We start from the raw sequence: 16,237 nt of genomic DNA, 5'->3' as shown, positions 1-16,237 counted from the left end.
TGTCCAGTGTTCTGTCCGTCGCCCATTTGTCTGCAGCAAAAAAATCTGATGATTCCTGGGCTGACACAGAGGCATCAAGTACCTGTCGAGAGCACAAATACTGTTTTTGTGTCATCAGTCTCATATATATATAACCTAAAGGCTCTATATCTCATTTCATATCTCTATCTTTTCTATCGCTGTAACGCTACCAAAGGATTGAAGAGACAAGTGACATACAGGAGCTGGATTGTCTCTTAGGCCTAAGGCTGGGCATTGTACAAAATCTTTCGATCCGGTGCCAATTTTGATACCTCAGTTTCAATACCGGTTCCTAATGATTCCTGTCAGTCAGTCATCAGGGCAGAGAAACCACCGTTGTGCCTGCTTGTCTAAGAGGTAGTGTAACGTCAACAGCACAGCGACCGCTTTCGGCTCGCCATTAATATCATATCGGAGGAAACGCTGTCTGAGTGAAGTTCTGAAAAACTGTAACCACACTTGAAACTAACCGTGACTCTCTGTGACTTCAACAAAACTGCAGACAGTTTACCCCGTCCGCACCTCTCCGTGTGTGTGTGTGTGTGTGTGTGTGTGTGTGTCGGTCGGAGCTCCGCTCTGTGTCAATATGCAGAGAGGACAGATAAGCTTGCGCTTACGCGCTCAGACGCTTTTGGAACCGAAATTTGGCACCGAAAGATACATAAAAGTATCGACGTTCGGTACCCAGCTCTACTTAGGCCTAAGAGCAGACTGAACGAGTTATGAAAATAATGCTTTTAACAAAACTTTATTCTGACTGGAGAGTGAACTGGTCTTTCTTGTCTTTCAATATGCAAAATTAAAACACTCAAGCATCTAAACCAGCTGGTCTGTGAGTCTGTGTTAAATCTAGTAGTTTGTTTTAAAACTTCTTACATCTCAAAGAAATCTGACTGTAACATCATTAAATATTATTGTGCACACACACTTTTTTAAATAATAAGTGGACATTTCTATCACAAAGATACGCTGTTAATGATGCATCAACCATCACATGGACCTTCCTGTTTGCAACAGTGTGTCAGAATCCTTTTTGTTTGTGTGTGTGTGTGTGTGTGTGTGTGTGTGTGTGTGTGTGTGTGTGTGTGTGTGTGTGTGTGTGTGTGTGTGTGTCTCAAGAACTATTCATTTTGTGAGTAAAGGCAGGCCAAAGTGGCGGGGTCTCCTCCCATTTATCCAGGTAACTGAGCACAGGTGTGCTCACTCAGCAATCACCAACCTGGAAAAGTGATGGAGGAGGCACACACACACACACACACACGCACACACACACACACACACACACACACACAGACACAGCAAAAAGACAAATCCCTACGTAACACTATTGGTCTGGAGAAAGTTTTAGTTCCCAGGTTTTGAAATACTTGTCTCTTTGGACCTGATGCCACCTGATTATTAGATGAGTCTATTGTTGACTGCTCTGGACCTCAACCCAACTCTCTCTGGAGATGGTAAAGTTTAAACTGACTGAAATCCAAAAACACACCTCTGAGCCATGATGTAACTCTGTTAGCCACTACGACACAGTACAGAAACATACTCTGCACATCTACATCGTGAGACAGGTGCTCCTGAGGGGGACAAGCAGGTCAAAAGTTGCAAAGAAAACCCTGCATGTTGTCTAACTTGCAAACAATATCACACAAGCTGACATTCAAGTGTAGCTTTATATGATGTCAGTGATGACGCAAAACGATGATGCTCTGAAAGTGTCTGAAATCAGAATTAACTGCACATGAGCGTTCACTATAGAGAATGAGTAAAGGGTGATTGCCGACACAGCCTGACATTTCGGACACTTACTAATCATCATCGAGTGTGGAGAAAACATGATAAAGTACCCGACACTGTAACAAAATGTCCTGTTAAATTACAGTAAACTACTGGCAGCTACAGTTGCCAGCTTGAAACTGTTATTCTACAATGTAGCTACCTACTGTGATCTACAACAACAGGTTAGTACTGTAAAAATATTACAGTACTGTACTGTGTGGAAAATAAACATTACAGTATTATACTGTCAGCTCTTTGGTTGCAATTACACTGTTATTTTACAGTTACTACAGTATTCTCCATTAACAAGTTATTACTGTAAAACTTTAGAATGCAGGGCTTAAAGTATTCCAGCACCGTGCCGGATCTCCGGCATGCGGCCGTAAGGAAAAAAAAAACTTGTGTGCGGTTTAATATTTTCGAGTCAATTGATTTCACATACCAATCATATAAGAGGAATGCAGCTCTAACTAACACAGGGTTGAAAGTACTCGGGCCTGGTGCTGGATTTCTGGCATATGAATATTTTAGAAAAATAAATAAATTAAAAAGTCCACATGGGATTTGGGTTGCGCTGGGTTTAACCATTCATTGAACTTCCACCTACCAATGAAACAAGTTCTAGCCAATCAGATGCAAAGTAAGGTGGGTCTTGGCCGAAACGCGAGAGTGCGCTGTGGTCTCCGTGGTAACGCGGCAAACTTGGAGCATGTAGATGCAGCTTTAGTTGAGAAAGTAGTTAAAATAAATGGCGCTGGGCATGAATAGAGGAAAAGGGTGGTGACGGGAAGTTTTCACAATGATTCATTGTAGGATTATGATATTATTGGAATATGTAAATCCACATTGACTCTTAATTTAACATATGGTTGGAAGAAGTAAAAATTAATCCAAAACTTTTTAGTTTGTAAAAATTATGACTTATTATTGTGTAATGTCAAAAGGACTTTAACTGTTTTGCCAGTCAAATTAACTTTAATGAGTGCATATTGAAATATTATATTGTTGGTTGGCAAAAAATGCATCTCAAAATGCATCAGATTGATGCTTTAAAATATGGAATATTTAAAATTTTCTTCCAGGGAGCATGCCCCCGGACCCACCTAGAGGGGTAATATCCTTCTCACCTTTTTCACCCCTAACCCGTTTTCATACCTGAGTTATTTAAACATAACTGCCTTGTCCCAGAGTTTATGAAAAGCTAAACAATGCAAAGTTGTAATGTGTAATTTAAAGGACCCCCCCCCCCCCCTGCCCCTTCCAAAAAAGGTTTCAGGCTCAGGATTTTTTTTCACTTTAAACCCTGAGAATGTGATCTTCACAGTGATATAAACTAATGATTTAAAAGTTTTACATTTAAAAATGAAATCCCCTGAAATGATAATAATAATAATAATAATAATAATAATAATAATAATAATAATGATAATAATAATAATAATAATAATAATACATGAAAATAGCTGTCACAGAAATGGCTCAGACAAGAGACTCGCTTACAACATTAGGCATTTATTAAAGCTGAACATTTTCAGTATCTACAAAATACATAAAAATACCATTACTACTTGGTTGTCAGAATTATTTCTTGAACTATGACAAGTGATGCCTAACATTACATTCATTCAACTTTGTATTTTCCTCCCCGGGTCAAAATTGACCAGGTCTGGTTTGACTGTTTTCAAAGCACAAATTATCAGCTAATTCAACTTTAACTTCCTTACTGCTAGTTTTTTCCTTCCTCCTTCGGTTGGGTTAAAGTCACTGCATCAAATGCATAGCAGCTAAGAAAACTCAGTAAAAGCTAACTAAATTATACACATTCCATTAACAATAACAATTAAACATATCAAACCGACTCTCAACAATAGTGGGTCCAAAAATGAACCTGGACATCTGAGACAGATGGACTGAACTAAAGCCCCACTCAAAGTCCATCACCTTTTTTAGTAGAGTGGCCACATGGGGATTCACCGTTGTTGCCTTTTTGTGGATCAGCTTCCCCATCTTCTTTGACACCACCTTCCCCTGGTTGGTCTTTCATCCCCTCTCAGGATTAATCCCAATGAGGCGCCTAAAATGTAATAATAGAGAAAGTATATAAGATATTAGGTATGGTAGAAAAAATCATTTGGATTTAACATGGAACCATATCATGTTTTATCATGTTTTCACTACAGGCCTTCAACATCAACAACTAGATCAACTAACTTTTAGCTACTGTATATTACATTAGTGCATATTTGCAGCTACTTTTTTAGCTTTTTAATAATAATAATAATAAATTGAATTTATATAGCGCTTTTCATGGACTCAAAGTCGCTTTACAGGGCAGGGTAGATTATAAAAACATAACAAAACAAAACGAGCAAACAAAACAAGTAGAACAAAACAAGATACAGATGAAAAAGGGAGGGGGGCAGGTGGACTATGGGTAGGCTGAGGTGAAGAGATGGGTCTTGAGGCGGGACTGGAAGATGGTGAGGGACTCAGAGGTGCGGATCTCTTGGGGGAGGGAGTTCCAGAGCCTGGGAGCTGCTCTGGAGAAGGCTCTGTCCCCAAAACAGCGCAGGTTGGACTTTTGGATGGAGAGGGAGCCGGCTGAGGTGGATCTAGAGGGCCGTGAGGTTGGTAAGGGGAGAGGAGGTCAGTGAGGTATGAGGGGCCAGATGGTGGAGGGCTTTATAGGTGAGGACCAGGATTTTGTAGGTGATCCGGTGGGAAATGGGAAGCCAGTGGAGTTGTTTTAGGACTGGAGTGATGTGGTGCCAGGATTTGGAGCAGGTAATGAGGCTGGGCGGCTGAGTTCTGGACCAGTTGGAGTCGGTTGTGATTGGTAGAGCTGATGCCGAGGAGAAGTGAGTTGCAGTAGTCCAGTCGGGAGGAGATGAAGGCGTGAATGAGTCTTTCAGCAGCGGGGGTGTGAGAGAGGGTCTGATTTTGGCGATGTTGCGGAGGTGAAAGAAGGAGGTTTTAATGACTTGACGGATGTGAGGCTCAAGGGAGAGGGTGGAATCAAAGATAACGCCAAGGTTGCGGGCCTGGGGGAGATGGGAGACAATGGTGCCGTCGATGGTGAGAGTGGGGTTATTGGTTTTGCTGAGTGTGGATTTGGAGCCGATCAGAAGGAATTCTGTTTTGTCGCTGTTGAGTTTGAGGAAGTTGTGTTGCATCCAGGTTTTAATAGCTGACAGACAGGAGTTGATGTGGGGGAGGGGAGGATTGTGGGGGGATTTGGTGCTGAGGTAGATCTGGGTGTCGTCAGCATAGCAGTGGAAGTCCAGGTTGAAGTGGGGCGAATCTGACCAAGAGGGGGGATGATGTAGAAGAGGAGGGGGGCCAAGTACGGAGCCTTAGGGGAACACCTGTGAGTGACTGTGGCTGTGGCAGAGGTGTGGTTGTGGAGAGAGATGAAATGGGATCTGTTGGAAAGGTAGGAGTGGAGCCAGCTGAGTGCAGTACCGTCGATACCGAGGTCTTTGAGTCTGGTGAGCAGGATGTTATGGCTCACCAGTGATCGAAGGCTGCACTCAGGTCGAGGAGGATGAGGATGTTGAGGGAACCGGTGTCAGCAAAGGTGAGGAGGTCGTTGAGGACTTTAGAGGAGAGCGGTTTCTGTGCTGTGTAGGGGGCGAAAACCAGATTGGAGAGGTTCGAATAGGTTATTGGCAAGAAGATGGGTTTGTAGTTGTAGAGGCGACTATGCGTTCCAGGGTTTTAGACAGAAAGGGGGAGGTTGGATATTGGGCGGTAGTTGTGAGAGAGGAGGGATCCAGACCAGGTTTTTAAGGATTGGGGTGACAGCGGCAGTTTTGAAAAGCAGAGGGACAGTTCCAAGGGACAGTGAGGAGTTGAAGAGGTTAGTGAGGTAGGGGCATAGGACCGGGAGGCAGGACTTCAGAAGTGGAGTAGGGAGGGGGTCAAAAGGAGCAGGTAGTGGGTTTGGAAGAGCTGATGAGTTTGGAGATTTCAGGAGGAGTGACTGGGTTAAACTGGGAGAGGAGGAAGTGTGGAGGAGGGGTCGGGAGGTCTGGAGGGATGGGGAGAGAAGGGGTCAAGGGTAGGTGCTGGAGTAGATCCTGGAAGGTCAGATACAGGGATAGGGATTTGTAAATGAGATTGATTTTGTCAGTGAAAAAGTGGAGGAATGAGTTGCAGAGATCCGGAGTAGAGGTAAGGAGGCTGTTGGTCCGAGGCTTGATGAGGTTGTTCAATGTGGAGAAGGGGTTCTGGGGTTTTGGCAGGGGTCGGTGAGGATGGTGGAGAGGTAGGCAGATTTGGCAGCAATAGGGGGCATCTTTGTAGGCGATGAGATGGGATTTATAGGCTTCATGATGGACTGTGAGGGATGATTTCTTTGTCAGACGTTCAAGTTGGCGGCCAGTTTGTTTCATTTTTCGGAGTGCAGGTGTGTACGAGGGTGAAGAGGTGTTAAAAGTGACGAAGTTTTTGTTTTGAGGGGGCCAGGATGTTGAGGGAGGTAGACAAGGTGGAGTTGAGGTGGTCTGTGAGGTCATCGGGTGAGGTGAGGGTTGAGTCCAGGTGGAGAGTGGTGGAGAGCAGGTCAGAGAGATGGTGGGGATTGATAGATTTGAGGTTGCGGAAGGTGATTTCTCTGAGGCGGGGCGTGGGGTTGGAGAAGGGATGGTGAACCGTATCAGTTTGTGATCAGAGAGGGGAAAGAGGCATGGATGGAGGTCGAGCACTGGTTGGTTGGTGGAGCAGACCAGGTCGAGGATGTGACCTTTTCATGGGTGGGGAATGTGACATGTTGGGTGAGAGAGAAGTTATCCAGTAAAATTTTGAATTCTGATGAGAGCTTGCATGTGGGGGAGTCCATGTGGATGTTTAAGTCACCGAGTAGCAGCAGACGTGGAGAGAGAGATGAGGCTAGTGTGAGGAGTTCAGTAAAATCAGAGAGGAAGGAGGGATTTGGTTTAGGTGGCCGGTAAATGAGGATGACTGTCATGGAGGAAAGAGTTTTGAAGGCGAGATATTCAAACGATGATACTGAGGGGAGGGTGAGTTCTGTGATCCGGAAGTTCTGATTGAAAATGACGGCGAGGCCACCTCCACGGTGGGAGGGGCGGGGTTTGCAGATGTAGTTGTAGCCAGGGGGGGATGCTTGGTTGAGGGAGAAGAAGTCGTTGGGTTGTTGCCAGGTTTCGGTGAGCAGAAGGAAGTCAAGAGTGTTGTCGAGGTTTTTTTTTTTTTTGTTTTTGCATCAACCTGCATAAGTTTCCCCCTATAAACCCCCATAAAACTTTTACTTTAAAAAGTAAAACAACAAATGGTAAAATAGAACCTTGTAGCCCACCTTAATTAGATCTGACAACAAATCAAATACCCAAAACAACTCATGCAAATTTCAGTAATGTGCTTCAACAGAAAGCTAAGCTTTTGTCCACATAGTTGCTAAATGACAGTAACGTATGCTAGCGTGCAGCACGTACTTTTGACTCAATCTTTTCGGCAAAAAACAGTCAATAAAATGTTAATCCAACACAAAATCACGTTAGCATTATGCTGACTTTTGCAAGATTATATTTACCTTCTTACGGGGACAGGATGGATGAGGGTGCCCTGCGCAGTTGGTGAGGAAAGCAGCAGGTGATGCCTCAAGTGCTCCATCCAGTTTGGTGCTGTCAGTTTAAGAGTCCGGATGAAAACTAATTCTTCATCTTCTTGTTATTGTGTCCTCAATCTCAAATATAAACACTGATTTGTAAGCATATTTTTAATTTCATTTAATTTTTTATTTTGCTCAGATGAACTATTATACGGACCGAAGCTCAAGTCTGATTTAAAGTAAACTGAAAAAGAAAAATAAATACTATATTATACCATAAGATTATAGGTAGCTTGCTGTAAAAAATAAAGAAATACTGCTTTTTACTGTAAGACTTTACAGGAGCTTGCCGTTAATATTTTGTTCCTCAAAGACATCAGAATTTACAGTATTCAACTGTATTAATGGAAAACGGTACACTGCTGTGCAAAATATCCAGTATTTTTACAGCAATTTGTTACAGTGTAGAGTGCCCATTAAATAGATGAAACGTGAAGAAACGCCTTCTAGGATGCATTTCCGGTGGAGAAAATGCAGTGCAGTGCCATAGGCTGCCCTTCATGCTAGAAAATGCCACTAAATGGTTAAATAGTGAATAGTTCCCTATATGTTTTTTTTATAAAGTTGTAGTAGTTATACTTTAAATTTGAGTCCCATTATATTATTGGAACTGTTTCATCATAATTGATCACGACTTTCTGCCTCCCCCTCCCCCGCATTCAGTAGCGCTCTTTTTTTCTGCCTTTTCAGAAAAGGTTGCACTTTATTATTTAATATAATCATTTCATATTTCATCTTCTCCATCCATCTAATGTCTAAACAGTTTGTCCTTCAGTTGTTCAGGTCTACAGGTGACACGTCATTCTTCATAGGGAAGATCCTGTTCTACAGGATCAGTCAAAAGCAATTGATTTTTATAGCCCACCGTATACTGAGGTGGAGATATTTGTTCAAAGCAAACATATATAGATATTCCACTGTATATAAGAGCTGGTGTTTCTCTTGTTCATCACCTCCACACAGGAACACTGAAGCTGACACTGAGAAGAAAGAAGATAATCCTGCAGAAGGTTTGCTTCATCTCTTTTCTCACTCCCTTGTTTCTTATGCTCTGTTGTCTCCTATTATCATCTCTACTTCCTCTTGTCCTGTACTCAAAGGGGCTCTCTTCAGAAATATCACTAACACATCTGTTTCTCTTTGTTGAAGATAATTTTTACCATTTGCATCATCTCAACCATGAACGTGCTGATTGTGTCTCTACTGGTCTGTGCCCTGATGGCTCTGACCACAGCTGCTGGTGAGTATTAACTGGGGTCTGTAAGACCAGAAACTGTCCACATGCTTTGTCTCTTATTTAGTTAATCTTCTCTAAATATGTCCTGTTATTTACTGACATCCATGCAGAGTTCCTCCTGCTCTGTTGCTTCTTTTATTTATCATTACTATCAATATTTCCTGAAAAAGAGGCCGATGCCGCCTCCTCTTTTATTCTGTCTGGACATTGGAGAGATTTGTTATTCATGGGTCAAAGTCCTATCAAACTGACCATAAGAGGAATTACTTTAGGACTGGAAGTAAACAGTCTTGTCCTTCTTCACTGTAAAGAATAGGGAGCACATAGAGTTCAGTCACTAAGTTCTGTGTCAAACCTCCAGCTGTTCCAGAAGCAGAGCCGGGTCAGAAGACAGGACCACTCGTTCAGGAAGGTGAGTTGGTTTTTGTTCAGATTTTACAGAAACACATTGTTATGATCAGCTCTGCAAAGTGTTTGGGTGTTTCACCTTTTACAGCTGAAACTTTAACAGTTTTGGCCTCTCTCATTGACATCATTTCCAGCTGCAACTGTCTCTGTGAAAATTAAAAAACTTTCGTTGTTGCCTCTTGTGTCAGTTCTTTTCTAAATTTGTTTTCAGGGAAAAGTCACATCGTCAAGAGGTCTTCATCTTGTCCCGGAGGTTGGACTGCTTACAACGGTCGCTGTTTCCTCTACGTTCCAACAGCCATGACTTGGGCTAGAGCTGAGGTAATCAGGATGATTTTTGATTCACTGCTTCTACATTAACTTTATTTTGTTGACTGAGTAATTTTAATAGAAAAAATGTCAAAATTCTTTGATTCCAGCCTCTTTAATGGGAGTATTTTCTAGTTTATTCACTCCTCTGTGACAGTAAACTGAATATCTTTGAGTTTTGGACAAAAAAAGACATTTGAAGATGTCATCTTGGGATTTGGAAAACACTGATCGACATTTTTTACCATTTTCTGACATTTTTTAGACCAAACAACTAATCGATTAATCAACAATGAAAATCGTTGTTAGTTGCAGCCCCTAAACTCCTGTCTGTCTGTCTGTCTGTCTGTTTATCAGAGAAACTGTCAGTCCCTGGGTGGGAACCTTGCATCAGTGCATAACGTACATGAATACCATGAGATTCAGAGGCTGATAGTGAAAACCAGTTATGAGTATAAAATGGCATGGATCGGAGGCTCTGATGCCGAAGAGGTAGGCTATTCTTATATACTGTATGAGTAAACACGATCTGACAGTTATTCCATTAAAAAAATCTTTTTTTATTCATGTAATATTCTGTTCTCTTGTCTCTAGAAGGGTACTTGGCTGTGGAGTGATGGTTCACGTTTCAGCTACGCGAACTGGTGTCGTGGACAGCCTGACAACTATCGTGGCAGTCAGCAATGTATACAAATGAACTTTGGAGGTAAATCAAATGACATTATTTCTATTGAGAGGTTAGAGTTTTAACATTACATCCAAAAATATAGTTTTTTTTTCATGCACTGGTCAATTCTAAGATTACCTTGAGAGGCAATTACAGAATGTAAATACATTGAATAACTATGGTGGAAAAATGCTGAACCACCCCCCTATTAAGAGCACTTGTTATACTTCCTTTAAGTGTCACATATATATTTTCTTGAGGTATACTTGACATAGGGTTACATGTTCAAGTTTACATGCCTATGTCTGAGGTCCTGGCCCGCCTCCCTGTAAAGCCCAGTCTGCTCTGATTGGTCAGCTGGCCCACTGTCGTTTTTGGTCCTCCAAATTCAAACAAGCCACTGGACGGGCTGTGCTGGCTCAGGCAGCACCTATGGGTAGCACATATGAAAAACTGGCCTGGCTTTCTCAATCAATAACATTAGGCTCATTTGAGATGAACTGTGCCTTGCCTATAAAGTGGACGAGAGCATGACAGTGTATGTCTTTGTATAGTTATGTTTGTATTCAGAAGAAGAAGAAACACTCCTGTGTTTTGGGTTTCTACAGAAGGAAAATGCTGGGATGATGCCAAGTGTTCTGTCCGTCACCCATTTGTCTGCAGCAAGACAATCCGATGATTCCTGGGCTGACACAGAGGCATCAAGTACCTGTCGAGAGCACAAGCACAGTCGTTTTTGTGTCATCAGTCTCATATATATAACCTAAAGGCTCTATATCTCATTTCATATCTTTATCTTTTCTATCACTGTAACGCTACCAAAGGATTGAAGAGACAAGTGACATACAGGAGCTGGATTGTTTCTTAGGCCTAAGAGCAGACTGAACGAGTTATGAAAATAATGCTTTTACCACAACTGTACTCTGACTGGAGAGTGAACTGGTCTTTCTTGTCTTTCAATATGCAAAATTAATAAAACACTCAAGCATTGAAACCAGCTGGTCTGTGAGTCTGTGTTAAATCTAGTAGTTTGTTTTAAAACTTCTTACATCTCAAAGAACTCTGACTGTAACATCATTAAATATCATTGTGCACACACACTTTTTTAAGTAATAAGTGGACATTTCTATCACAAATATATGCTGTTAATGATGCATCAACCATCACATGGACCTTCCTGTTGCAACAGTGTGTCAGAATACTGTGCGTGTGTGTGTGTGTGTGTGTGTGTGTGTGTGTGTGTGTGTGTGTGTGTGTCTCGAGAACCGTTCATTTTGTGAGAAAAATCTGAATCTGCAACGTAAACCGTAACACTACTCTTTCAGGTAAATGTAGTAGTACAATGTGTTCCTCTGGAGAAGAAGTACACAGTAAGCCAGTAGTACACAGTAGGGTTGCATAATAAGTGCTTTGGGGGCCTTCTGTAAGTTATTTCGGGGTACAATGGTTCAGGAGAAAGCTGTATGCAGCAATAAAGGAGGCCAAGCAGTCAGCTCACTCCAAACAGGCCCGTTTTCAGCGCTCAGTCACTGCACTAGTTACCTTAAAACCTCTAAGTATAAAATAAGAATTTGGTCAGGAAAGAATTTCAGAATTATTTTCTAGCAATAAGTTGTATTTTCCTGCAATTTCCTTGACAGTATTACAGTGATATTACTCCATGATTATTATAAAAATGTAGCCTTAATAATGATGAGCTTATAGCACTATTATTACTCTCATTAAAATCCTTGGTGAAAAATGCTTTGACTCAACAAGTAAAGGTGACCGTGCCTCAACACTTTGGTGTGTGACTGTAAAATGTAAAAAAAAAAATGTATTTCTTTTGATTGTTTTGGCTCTGTTCCCCAGTTCCATGGACTCTCCAGACAAGGCCCTTAGGTATACGATTTTAACCTGTATTTACCCACGGTAACGCCCTGCTTCACATGAATACAGTTATATTTGCACCTAGCAGCAGCTCCACTTGGGACTTTGGGACTAAAAGGTCAGTCAATCAAACTTACAAAAACAAGTTTTTCTCACTAAGTGTTATGACCCGATAAATCAGAGAGTAACCACTGATGTAAAAAATAACTGAAGGAAGGATGTGAGGCGCTTGTAACACAGCAGCGGAGAACGCCAACAAGTAAAGGCGAGCTTGCCGTGGTCTCAGGCAGAGGCCGATATACAATGAAACAGAGCAACAGCGTTAGTAAATGACAAAACCAAAACCTAATCTACTAACAAAACCCAAGCACACAATAAACACCCTCCTTTTGAGGAAAAAGGAGTAAAAACTACTCACACATGCTCTGGACAGCACCGTCGGCTGCCAGCCAGAACAACAAAGACATTGAGAGTAGTGGCAGGCCAAAGTGGCGGGGTCTCCTCCCCTTTAGCCACACACACACACACACACACACACACACACACACACACACACACACACACACACACACACACACACACACACACACACACACACACACACACACACACACACACACACACACCGTATACTGAGGTGGAGTAGGTGGAGATATTTGTTCAAAGCAAACATATATAGATATTTCACTGTATATAAGAGCTGGTGTTTCTCTTGTTCATCACCTCCACACAGGAACACTGAAGCTGACACTGAGAAGAAAGAAGATAATCCTGCAGAAGGTTTGCTTCATCTCTTTTCTCACTCCCTTGTTTCTTATGCTCTGTTGTCTCCTATTATCATGTCTACTTCCTCTTGTCATGTACTCAAAGGGGCTCTCTTCAGAAATATCACTAACACATCTGTTTCTCTTTGTTGAAGATCATTTTTACCATTTGCATCATCTCAACCATGAAGGTGCTGATTGTGTCTCTACTGGTCTGTGCCATGATGGCTCTGACCACAGCTGCTGGTGAGTATTAACTGTGGTTTGTAAGACCAGAAACTGTCCACATGCTTTGTCTCTTATTTAGTTAGTCTTCTCTAAATATGTCCTGTTATTTACTGACATCCATGCAGCGTTCCTCCTGCTCTGTTGCTTCTTTTATTTATCATTACTATCAATATTTCCTGAAAAAGAGGCAGAGGCCGCCTCCTATTTTATTCTGTCTGGACATTGGAGATTTGTTATTCATGGATCAAAGTCCTATCAAACTGACCATAAGAGGAATTACTTTAGGACTGGAAGTAATCAGTCTTGTCCTTCTTCACTGTAAAGCAAGGGTGTAGCACGGAATTCTGGGCCCTGTAGAAAGACATTTTCTATGAGCCCCTCCCCGCATCCATAGCTATTCATTCTAGCATCTTTTTGGGCCCTCCTCACATGAGGGCCCTGGGTACTCAGTCCCCTTTTCCCCACAGTCCGACGCCCCTGCTGTAAAGAATAGGGAGCACACAGAGTTCAGTCACTAAGTTCTGTGTCAAACCTCCAGCTGTTCCAGAAGCAGAGCCGGGTCAGAAGATAGAACCACTCGTTCAGGAAGGTGAGTTGGTATTTGTTCAGATTTTGCAGAAACACATTCTTATGATCAGCTCTGCAAAGTGTTTGGGTTTTTCACCTTTTACAGCTGAAACTTTACGATTTCTGCTCTTGTCAACTCCATTTATAGCTGCAACTGTTTTCTGCATGTGAAAATAAAACAATCTGGGTCCATGCCTCTTGTGTTCAGTTTTTCCCCAAATTTGTTTTGAGGGAAAAGTCACATCGTCAAGAGGTCTTCATCTTGTCCAAGTGGTTGGACTGGCTACAACGGTCGCTGTTTCCTCTACAATCCAACAGCCATGACTTGGGCGGATGCTGAGGTAATCAGGATGATCTGGATTCAGTGCAAAATTCTTCAACGCTACGTCCATTCGGCTGTTACACTTGTTGTTGTTCGGCATATCCTTCTAATTTAGTTTTTTATTACTTGACATGCACTCTGGCTCCACACAACTGCACTCTCTCTGTCCTCGTACAGAAAAACTGTCTGTACCACGGTGGAAACCTCGCATCAGTGCACAGCTTCGATGAGCATCACGTGATTCAGAGTATGATACTGCGGATCACTCATATGTATCCCCTCGCATGGCTTGGAGGCTCCGATGCACAACAGGTATTTTACTGATTACACCAAATCTGAAACGAACTAAAACGCGTGTCTAAACCATACTGTCTGTATAATCATCTTCTAGGAGGGTTCCTGGTTCTGGAGTGATGGTACACCTTTTAGGTTCAACTTCTGGTCTCCAGGACAGCCTGATAATCGAGCGAATGCACACTGTCTGTTGATGAACTTTGGAGGTAAACATATAGTTAGTTAGTTAGTTATGTTTTATTTCTGTGTCATGCCAAACATTTTGGCCCATCCCACATGGGATTACAAGACACCACAAATTTACTTATTTAACAAACATCTTCCTGTCGCATTTAAAAATCATTCGTAAAAATACATGAATACAAATATTCACATATATACACGTGCACACATACCACACACAAACAACAAATTCTCATCTACAGTTCATCTCGATAAAGAGCTTTTTTCCTCTTCTCCCAAGCTGTATCTAGATAATTGATTTCATATGTAAACAGCCATCTCAGTCTTTGAGCATCATCCATATTTACCAAATCAATCTCTGCTTCTATCCTACAAAACAAAAAATCACGCTGTTCACAATAAAAAGGACAATAGAAAACAAAATGGAACTCATTTTCTATATCATTCAAACAACACATAGGACGGATCCGTTTTTCCTCTTCCACATTAACATATCGTCCTGTTTCAATAGTCAAAGGCAAAACACCAGATCTCACTTGAGCACATAAGGATCTTTGCCTTTTGACAAATTATATACAACATAATTCTCAGTGCCATATTCTGGTTTTATCATTACAAAAATATGTATATTTATATATTTGTATATATATATATATATATATATATACATGTATATAAATATAAGATATATATAGCTTAAGAAACATTTAAGCTTAAGAAACAAAGCATACAATTTAACCCAAACTAACTCCCTCTGTCTTTTTACAGATCAGAAGAAATTTGACGATCAGCCCTGCAATTACCATGCCCTTTCGTCTGTGCTAAAAGGCAATAACATGTCTTAGGATAACAGAGAAACATGCATTACCCATCACAACCACAGGAGTTGTAGTTCTGTGTCTTTATCATCTGTAGCCTTTTGAATCTAGTAATCCATACTTTTTCCCTGCTTTTTCATTGCTTAAAGAGTGTAGCCTTTTAGGCATTTCATTCTGAAGACTTAACTGTTTTTCTTGTCTGAAACACAATTAAAAGGATCAAGCATTGAAAAAGACGGCTCGTGAGTCTGATGAATCTTACATAACACCTGAATACAACCCCATTAAACTCCCTCTTTGTAAACGGCAATACAGTCACACTAGCGCATTCTGTTACACACAAGAGGATAAATTATAAGAAAAAAAAAGACCCAAAAATATTGTCAGGTAAAGTGTTAGTGCCCTACAGGCCATGGTGAAGGAAGTATTCAGATCCTCTACTTAAGTAAAGCCTGACACATGAAAAAATAACCAGAAAATTCTAAGTCTTTGGAATTTAGATGTTTATTAAACCTTTTTACAAAATCCCCCCAAAAAATGTTTGACCATATGATTTTGTTTATGATATATTTTTTTGTATCCTGTTTGATACATTGGGCGTTTTGGGCAACGTTTTGCTCACAACAATGTTCATTTTAGGTACAAAAATGTGTTGTTTTGGGGACCTCAACTTCCACACTTGTATGGGCTACACTTTCATCTTGATAGTCTTCCTCATCACTGCTATCTGAACTTCCATTATCATACATAGCCTTAGGAGTCCATTCCTCCTCCTCCTCCTCCTCATCATCATCTTCCCCTAACTGCTCCATGTCACTTGAATTGCCATCTACTATCATGCTGATGACATTTTCAATATACTTCTTCTTCCTCTAGTCTTTTTGACATCTAAAAATACACAAATTGGTCGATATAGCAAAGCGATTATGTTATTGTATGTATTTTAAGATGGTATTTCAGTCATTAATTACATTAATTAAATCATCAAAATAGTGTGTGTTTGTATAGTGATAAGCATGATGTAGATTACATTACAAAAATGTGACTTGAAAGTTCAGGGATCAAGAACCTAAATACCTGCAGTATCAAATTTGATACACACATTTTTAACACGATTTAACTGTAATATAAATAATACATTTTAA

At 41.1% G+C, this 16,237-nt stretch overlaps 1 protein-coding gene and 1 pseudogene across 1 annotated transcript; both read left to right on the top strand.

Moving 5' to 3' along the window:
* The first annotated feature begins 8,349 nt into the window (after nucleotides 1-8,349).
* On the top strand, nucleotides 8,350-11,044 carry LOC120572302 (galactose-specific lectin nattectin-like). The gene is made up of 7 exons (XM_039821563.1): nucleotides 8,350-8,436; nucleotides 8,576-8,666; nucleotides 9,025-9,075; nucleotides 9,283-9,392; nucleotides 9,738-9,872; nucleotides 9,975-10,086; nucleotides 10,656-11,044. The coding sequence occupies exons 2-7, from the start codon at nucleotides 8,606-8,608 to the stop codon at nucleotides 10,724-10,726; spliced, it is 540 nt and encodes a 179-aa protein (XP_039677497.1). The 5' UTR covers nucleotides 8,350-8,436; nucleotides 8,576-8,605; the 3' UTR covers nucleotides 10,727-11,044.
* A 1,545-nt stretch (nucleotides 11,045-12,589) lies between these two features.
* LOC120572303 lies at nucleotides 12,590-15,223 on the top strand (annotated as a pseudogene).
* Nucleotides 15,224-16,237: the final 1,014 nt, after the last annotated feature.

This window comes from Perca fluviatilis, chromosome 14 (assembly GCF_010015445.1).
Source record: "Perca fluviatilis chromosome 14, GENO_Pfluv_1.0, whole genome shotgun sequence".
Classification (NCBI taxonomy): Eukaryota; Metazoa; Chordata; class Actinopteri; order Perciformes; family Percidae; genus Perca; species Perca fluviatilis.
The sequence above is the reverse complement of the archived record's forward strand: the minus strand, read 5'-3'. Positions and strand labels throughout refer to the sequence as shown.

Coding starts and splice junctions, on each gene's coding strand:
- LOC120572302 (XM_039821563.1), top strand. CDS start 8,606: ATGAACGTGCTGATTGTGTCTCTACTGGTCTGTGCCCTGATGGCTCTG. Junction 8,667..9,024: donor GGCTCTGACCACAGCTGCTG/GTGAGTATTAAC, acceptor TCAAACCTCCAG/CTGTTCCAGAAGCAGAGCCG. Junction 9,873..9,974: donor GAGGCTCTGATGCCGAAGAG/GTAGGCTATTCT, acceptor TCTTGTCTCTAG/AAGGGTACTTGGCTGTGGAG.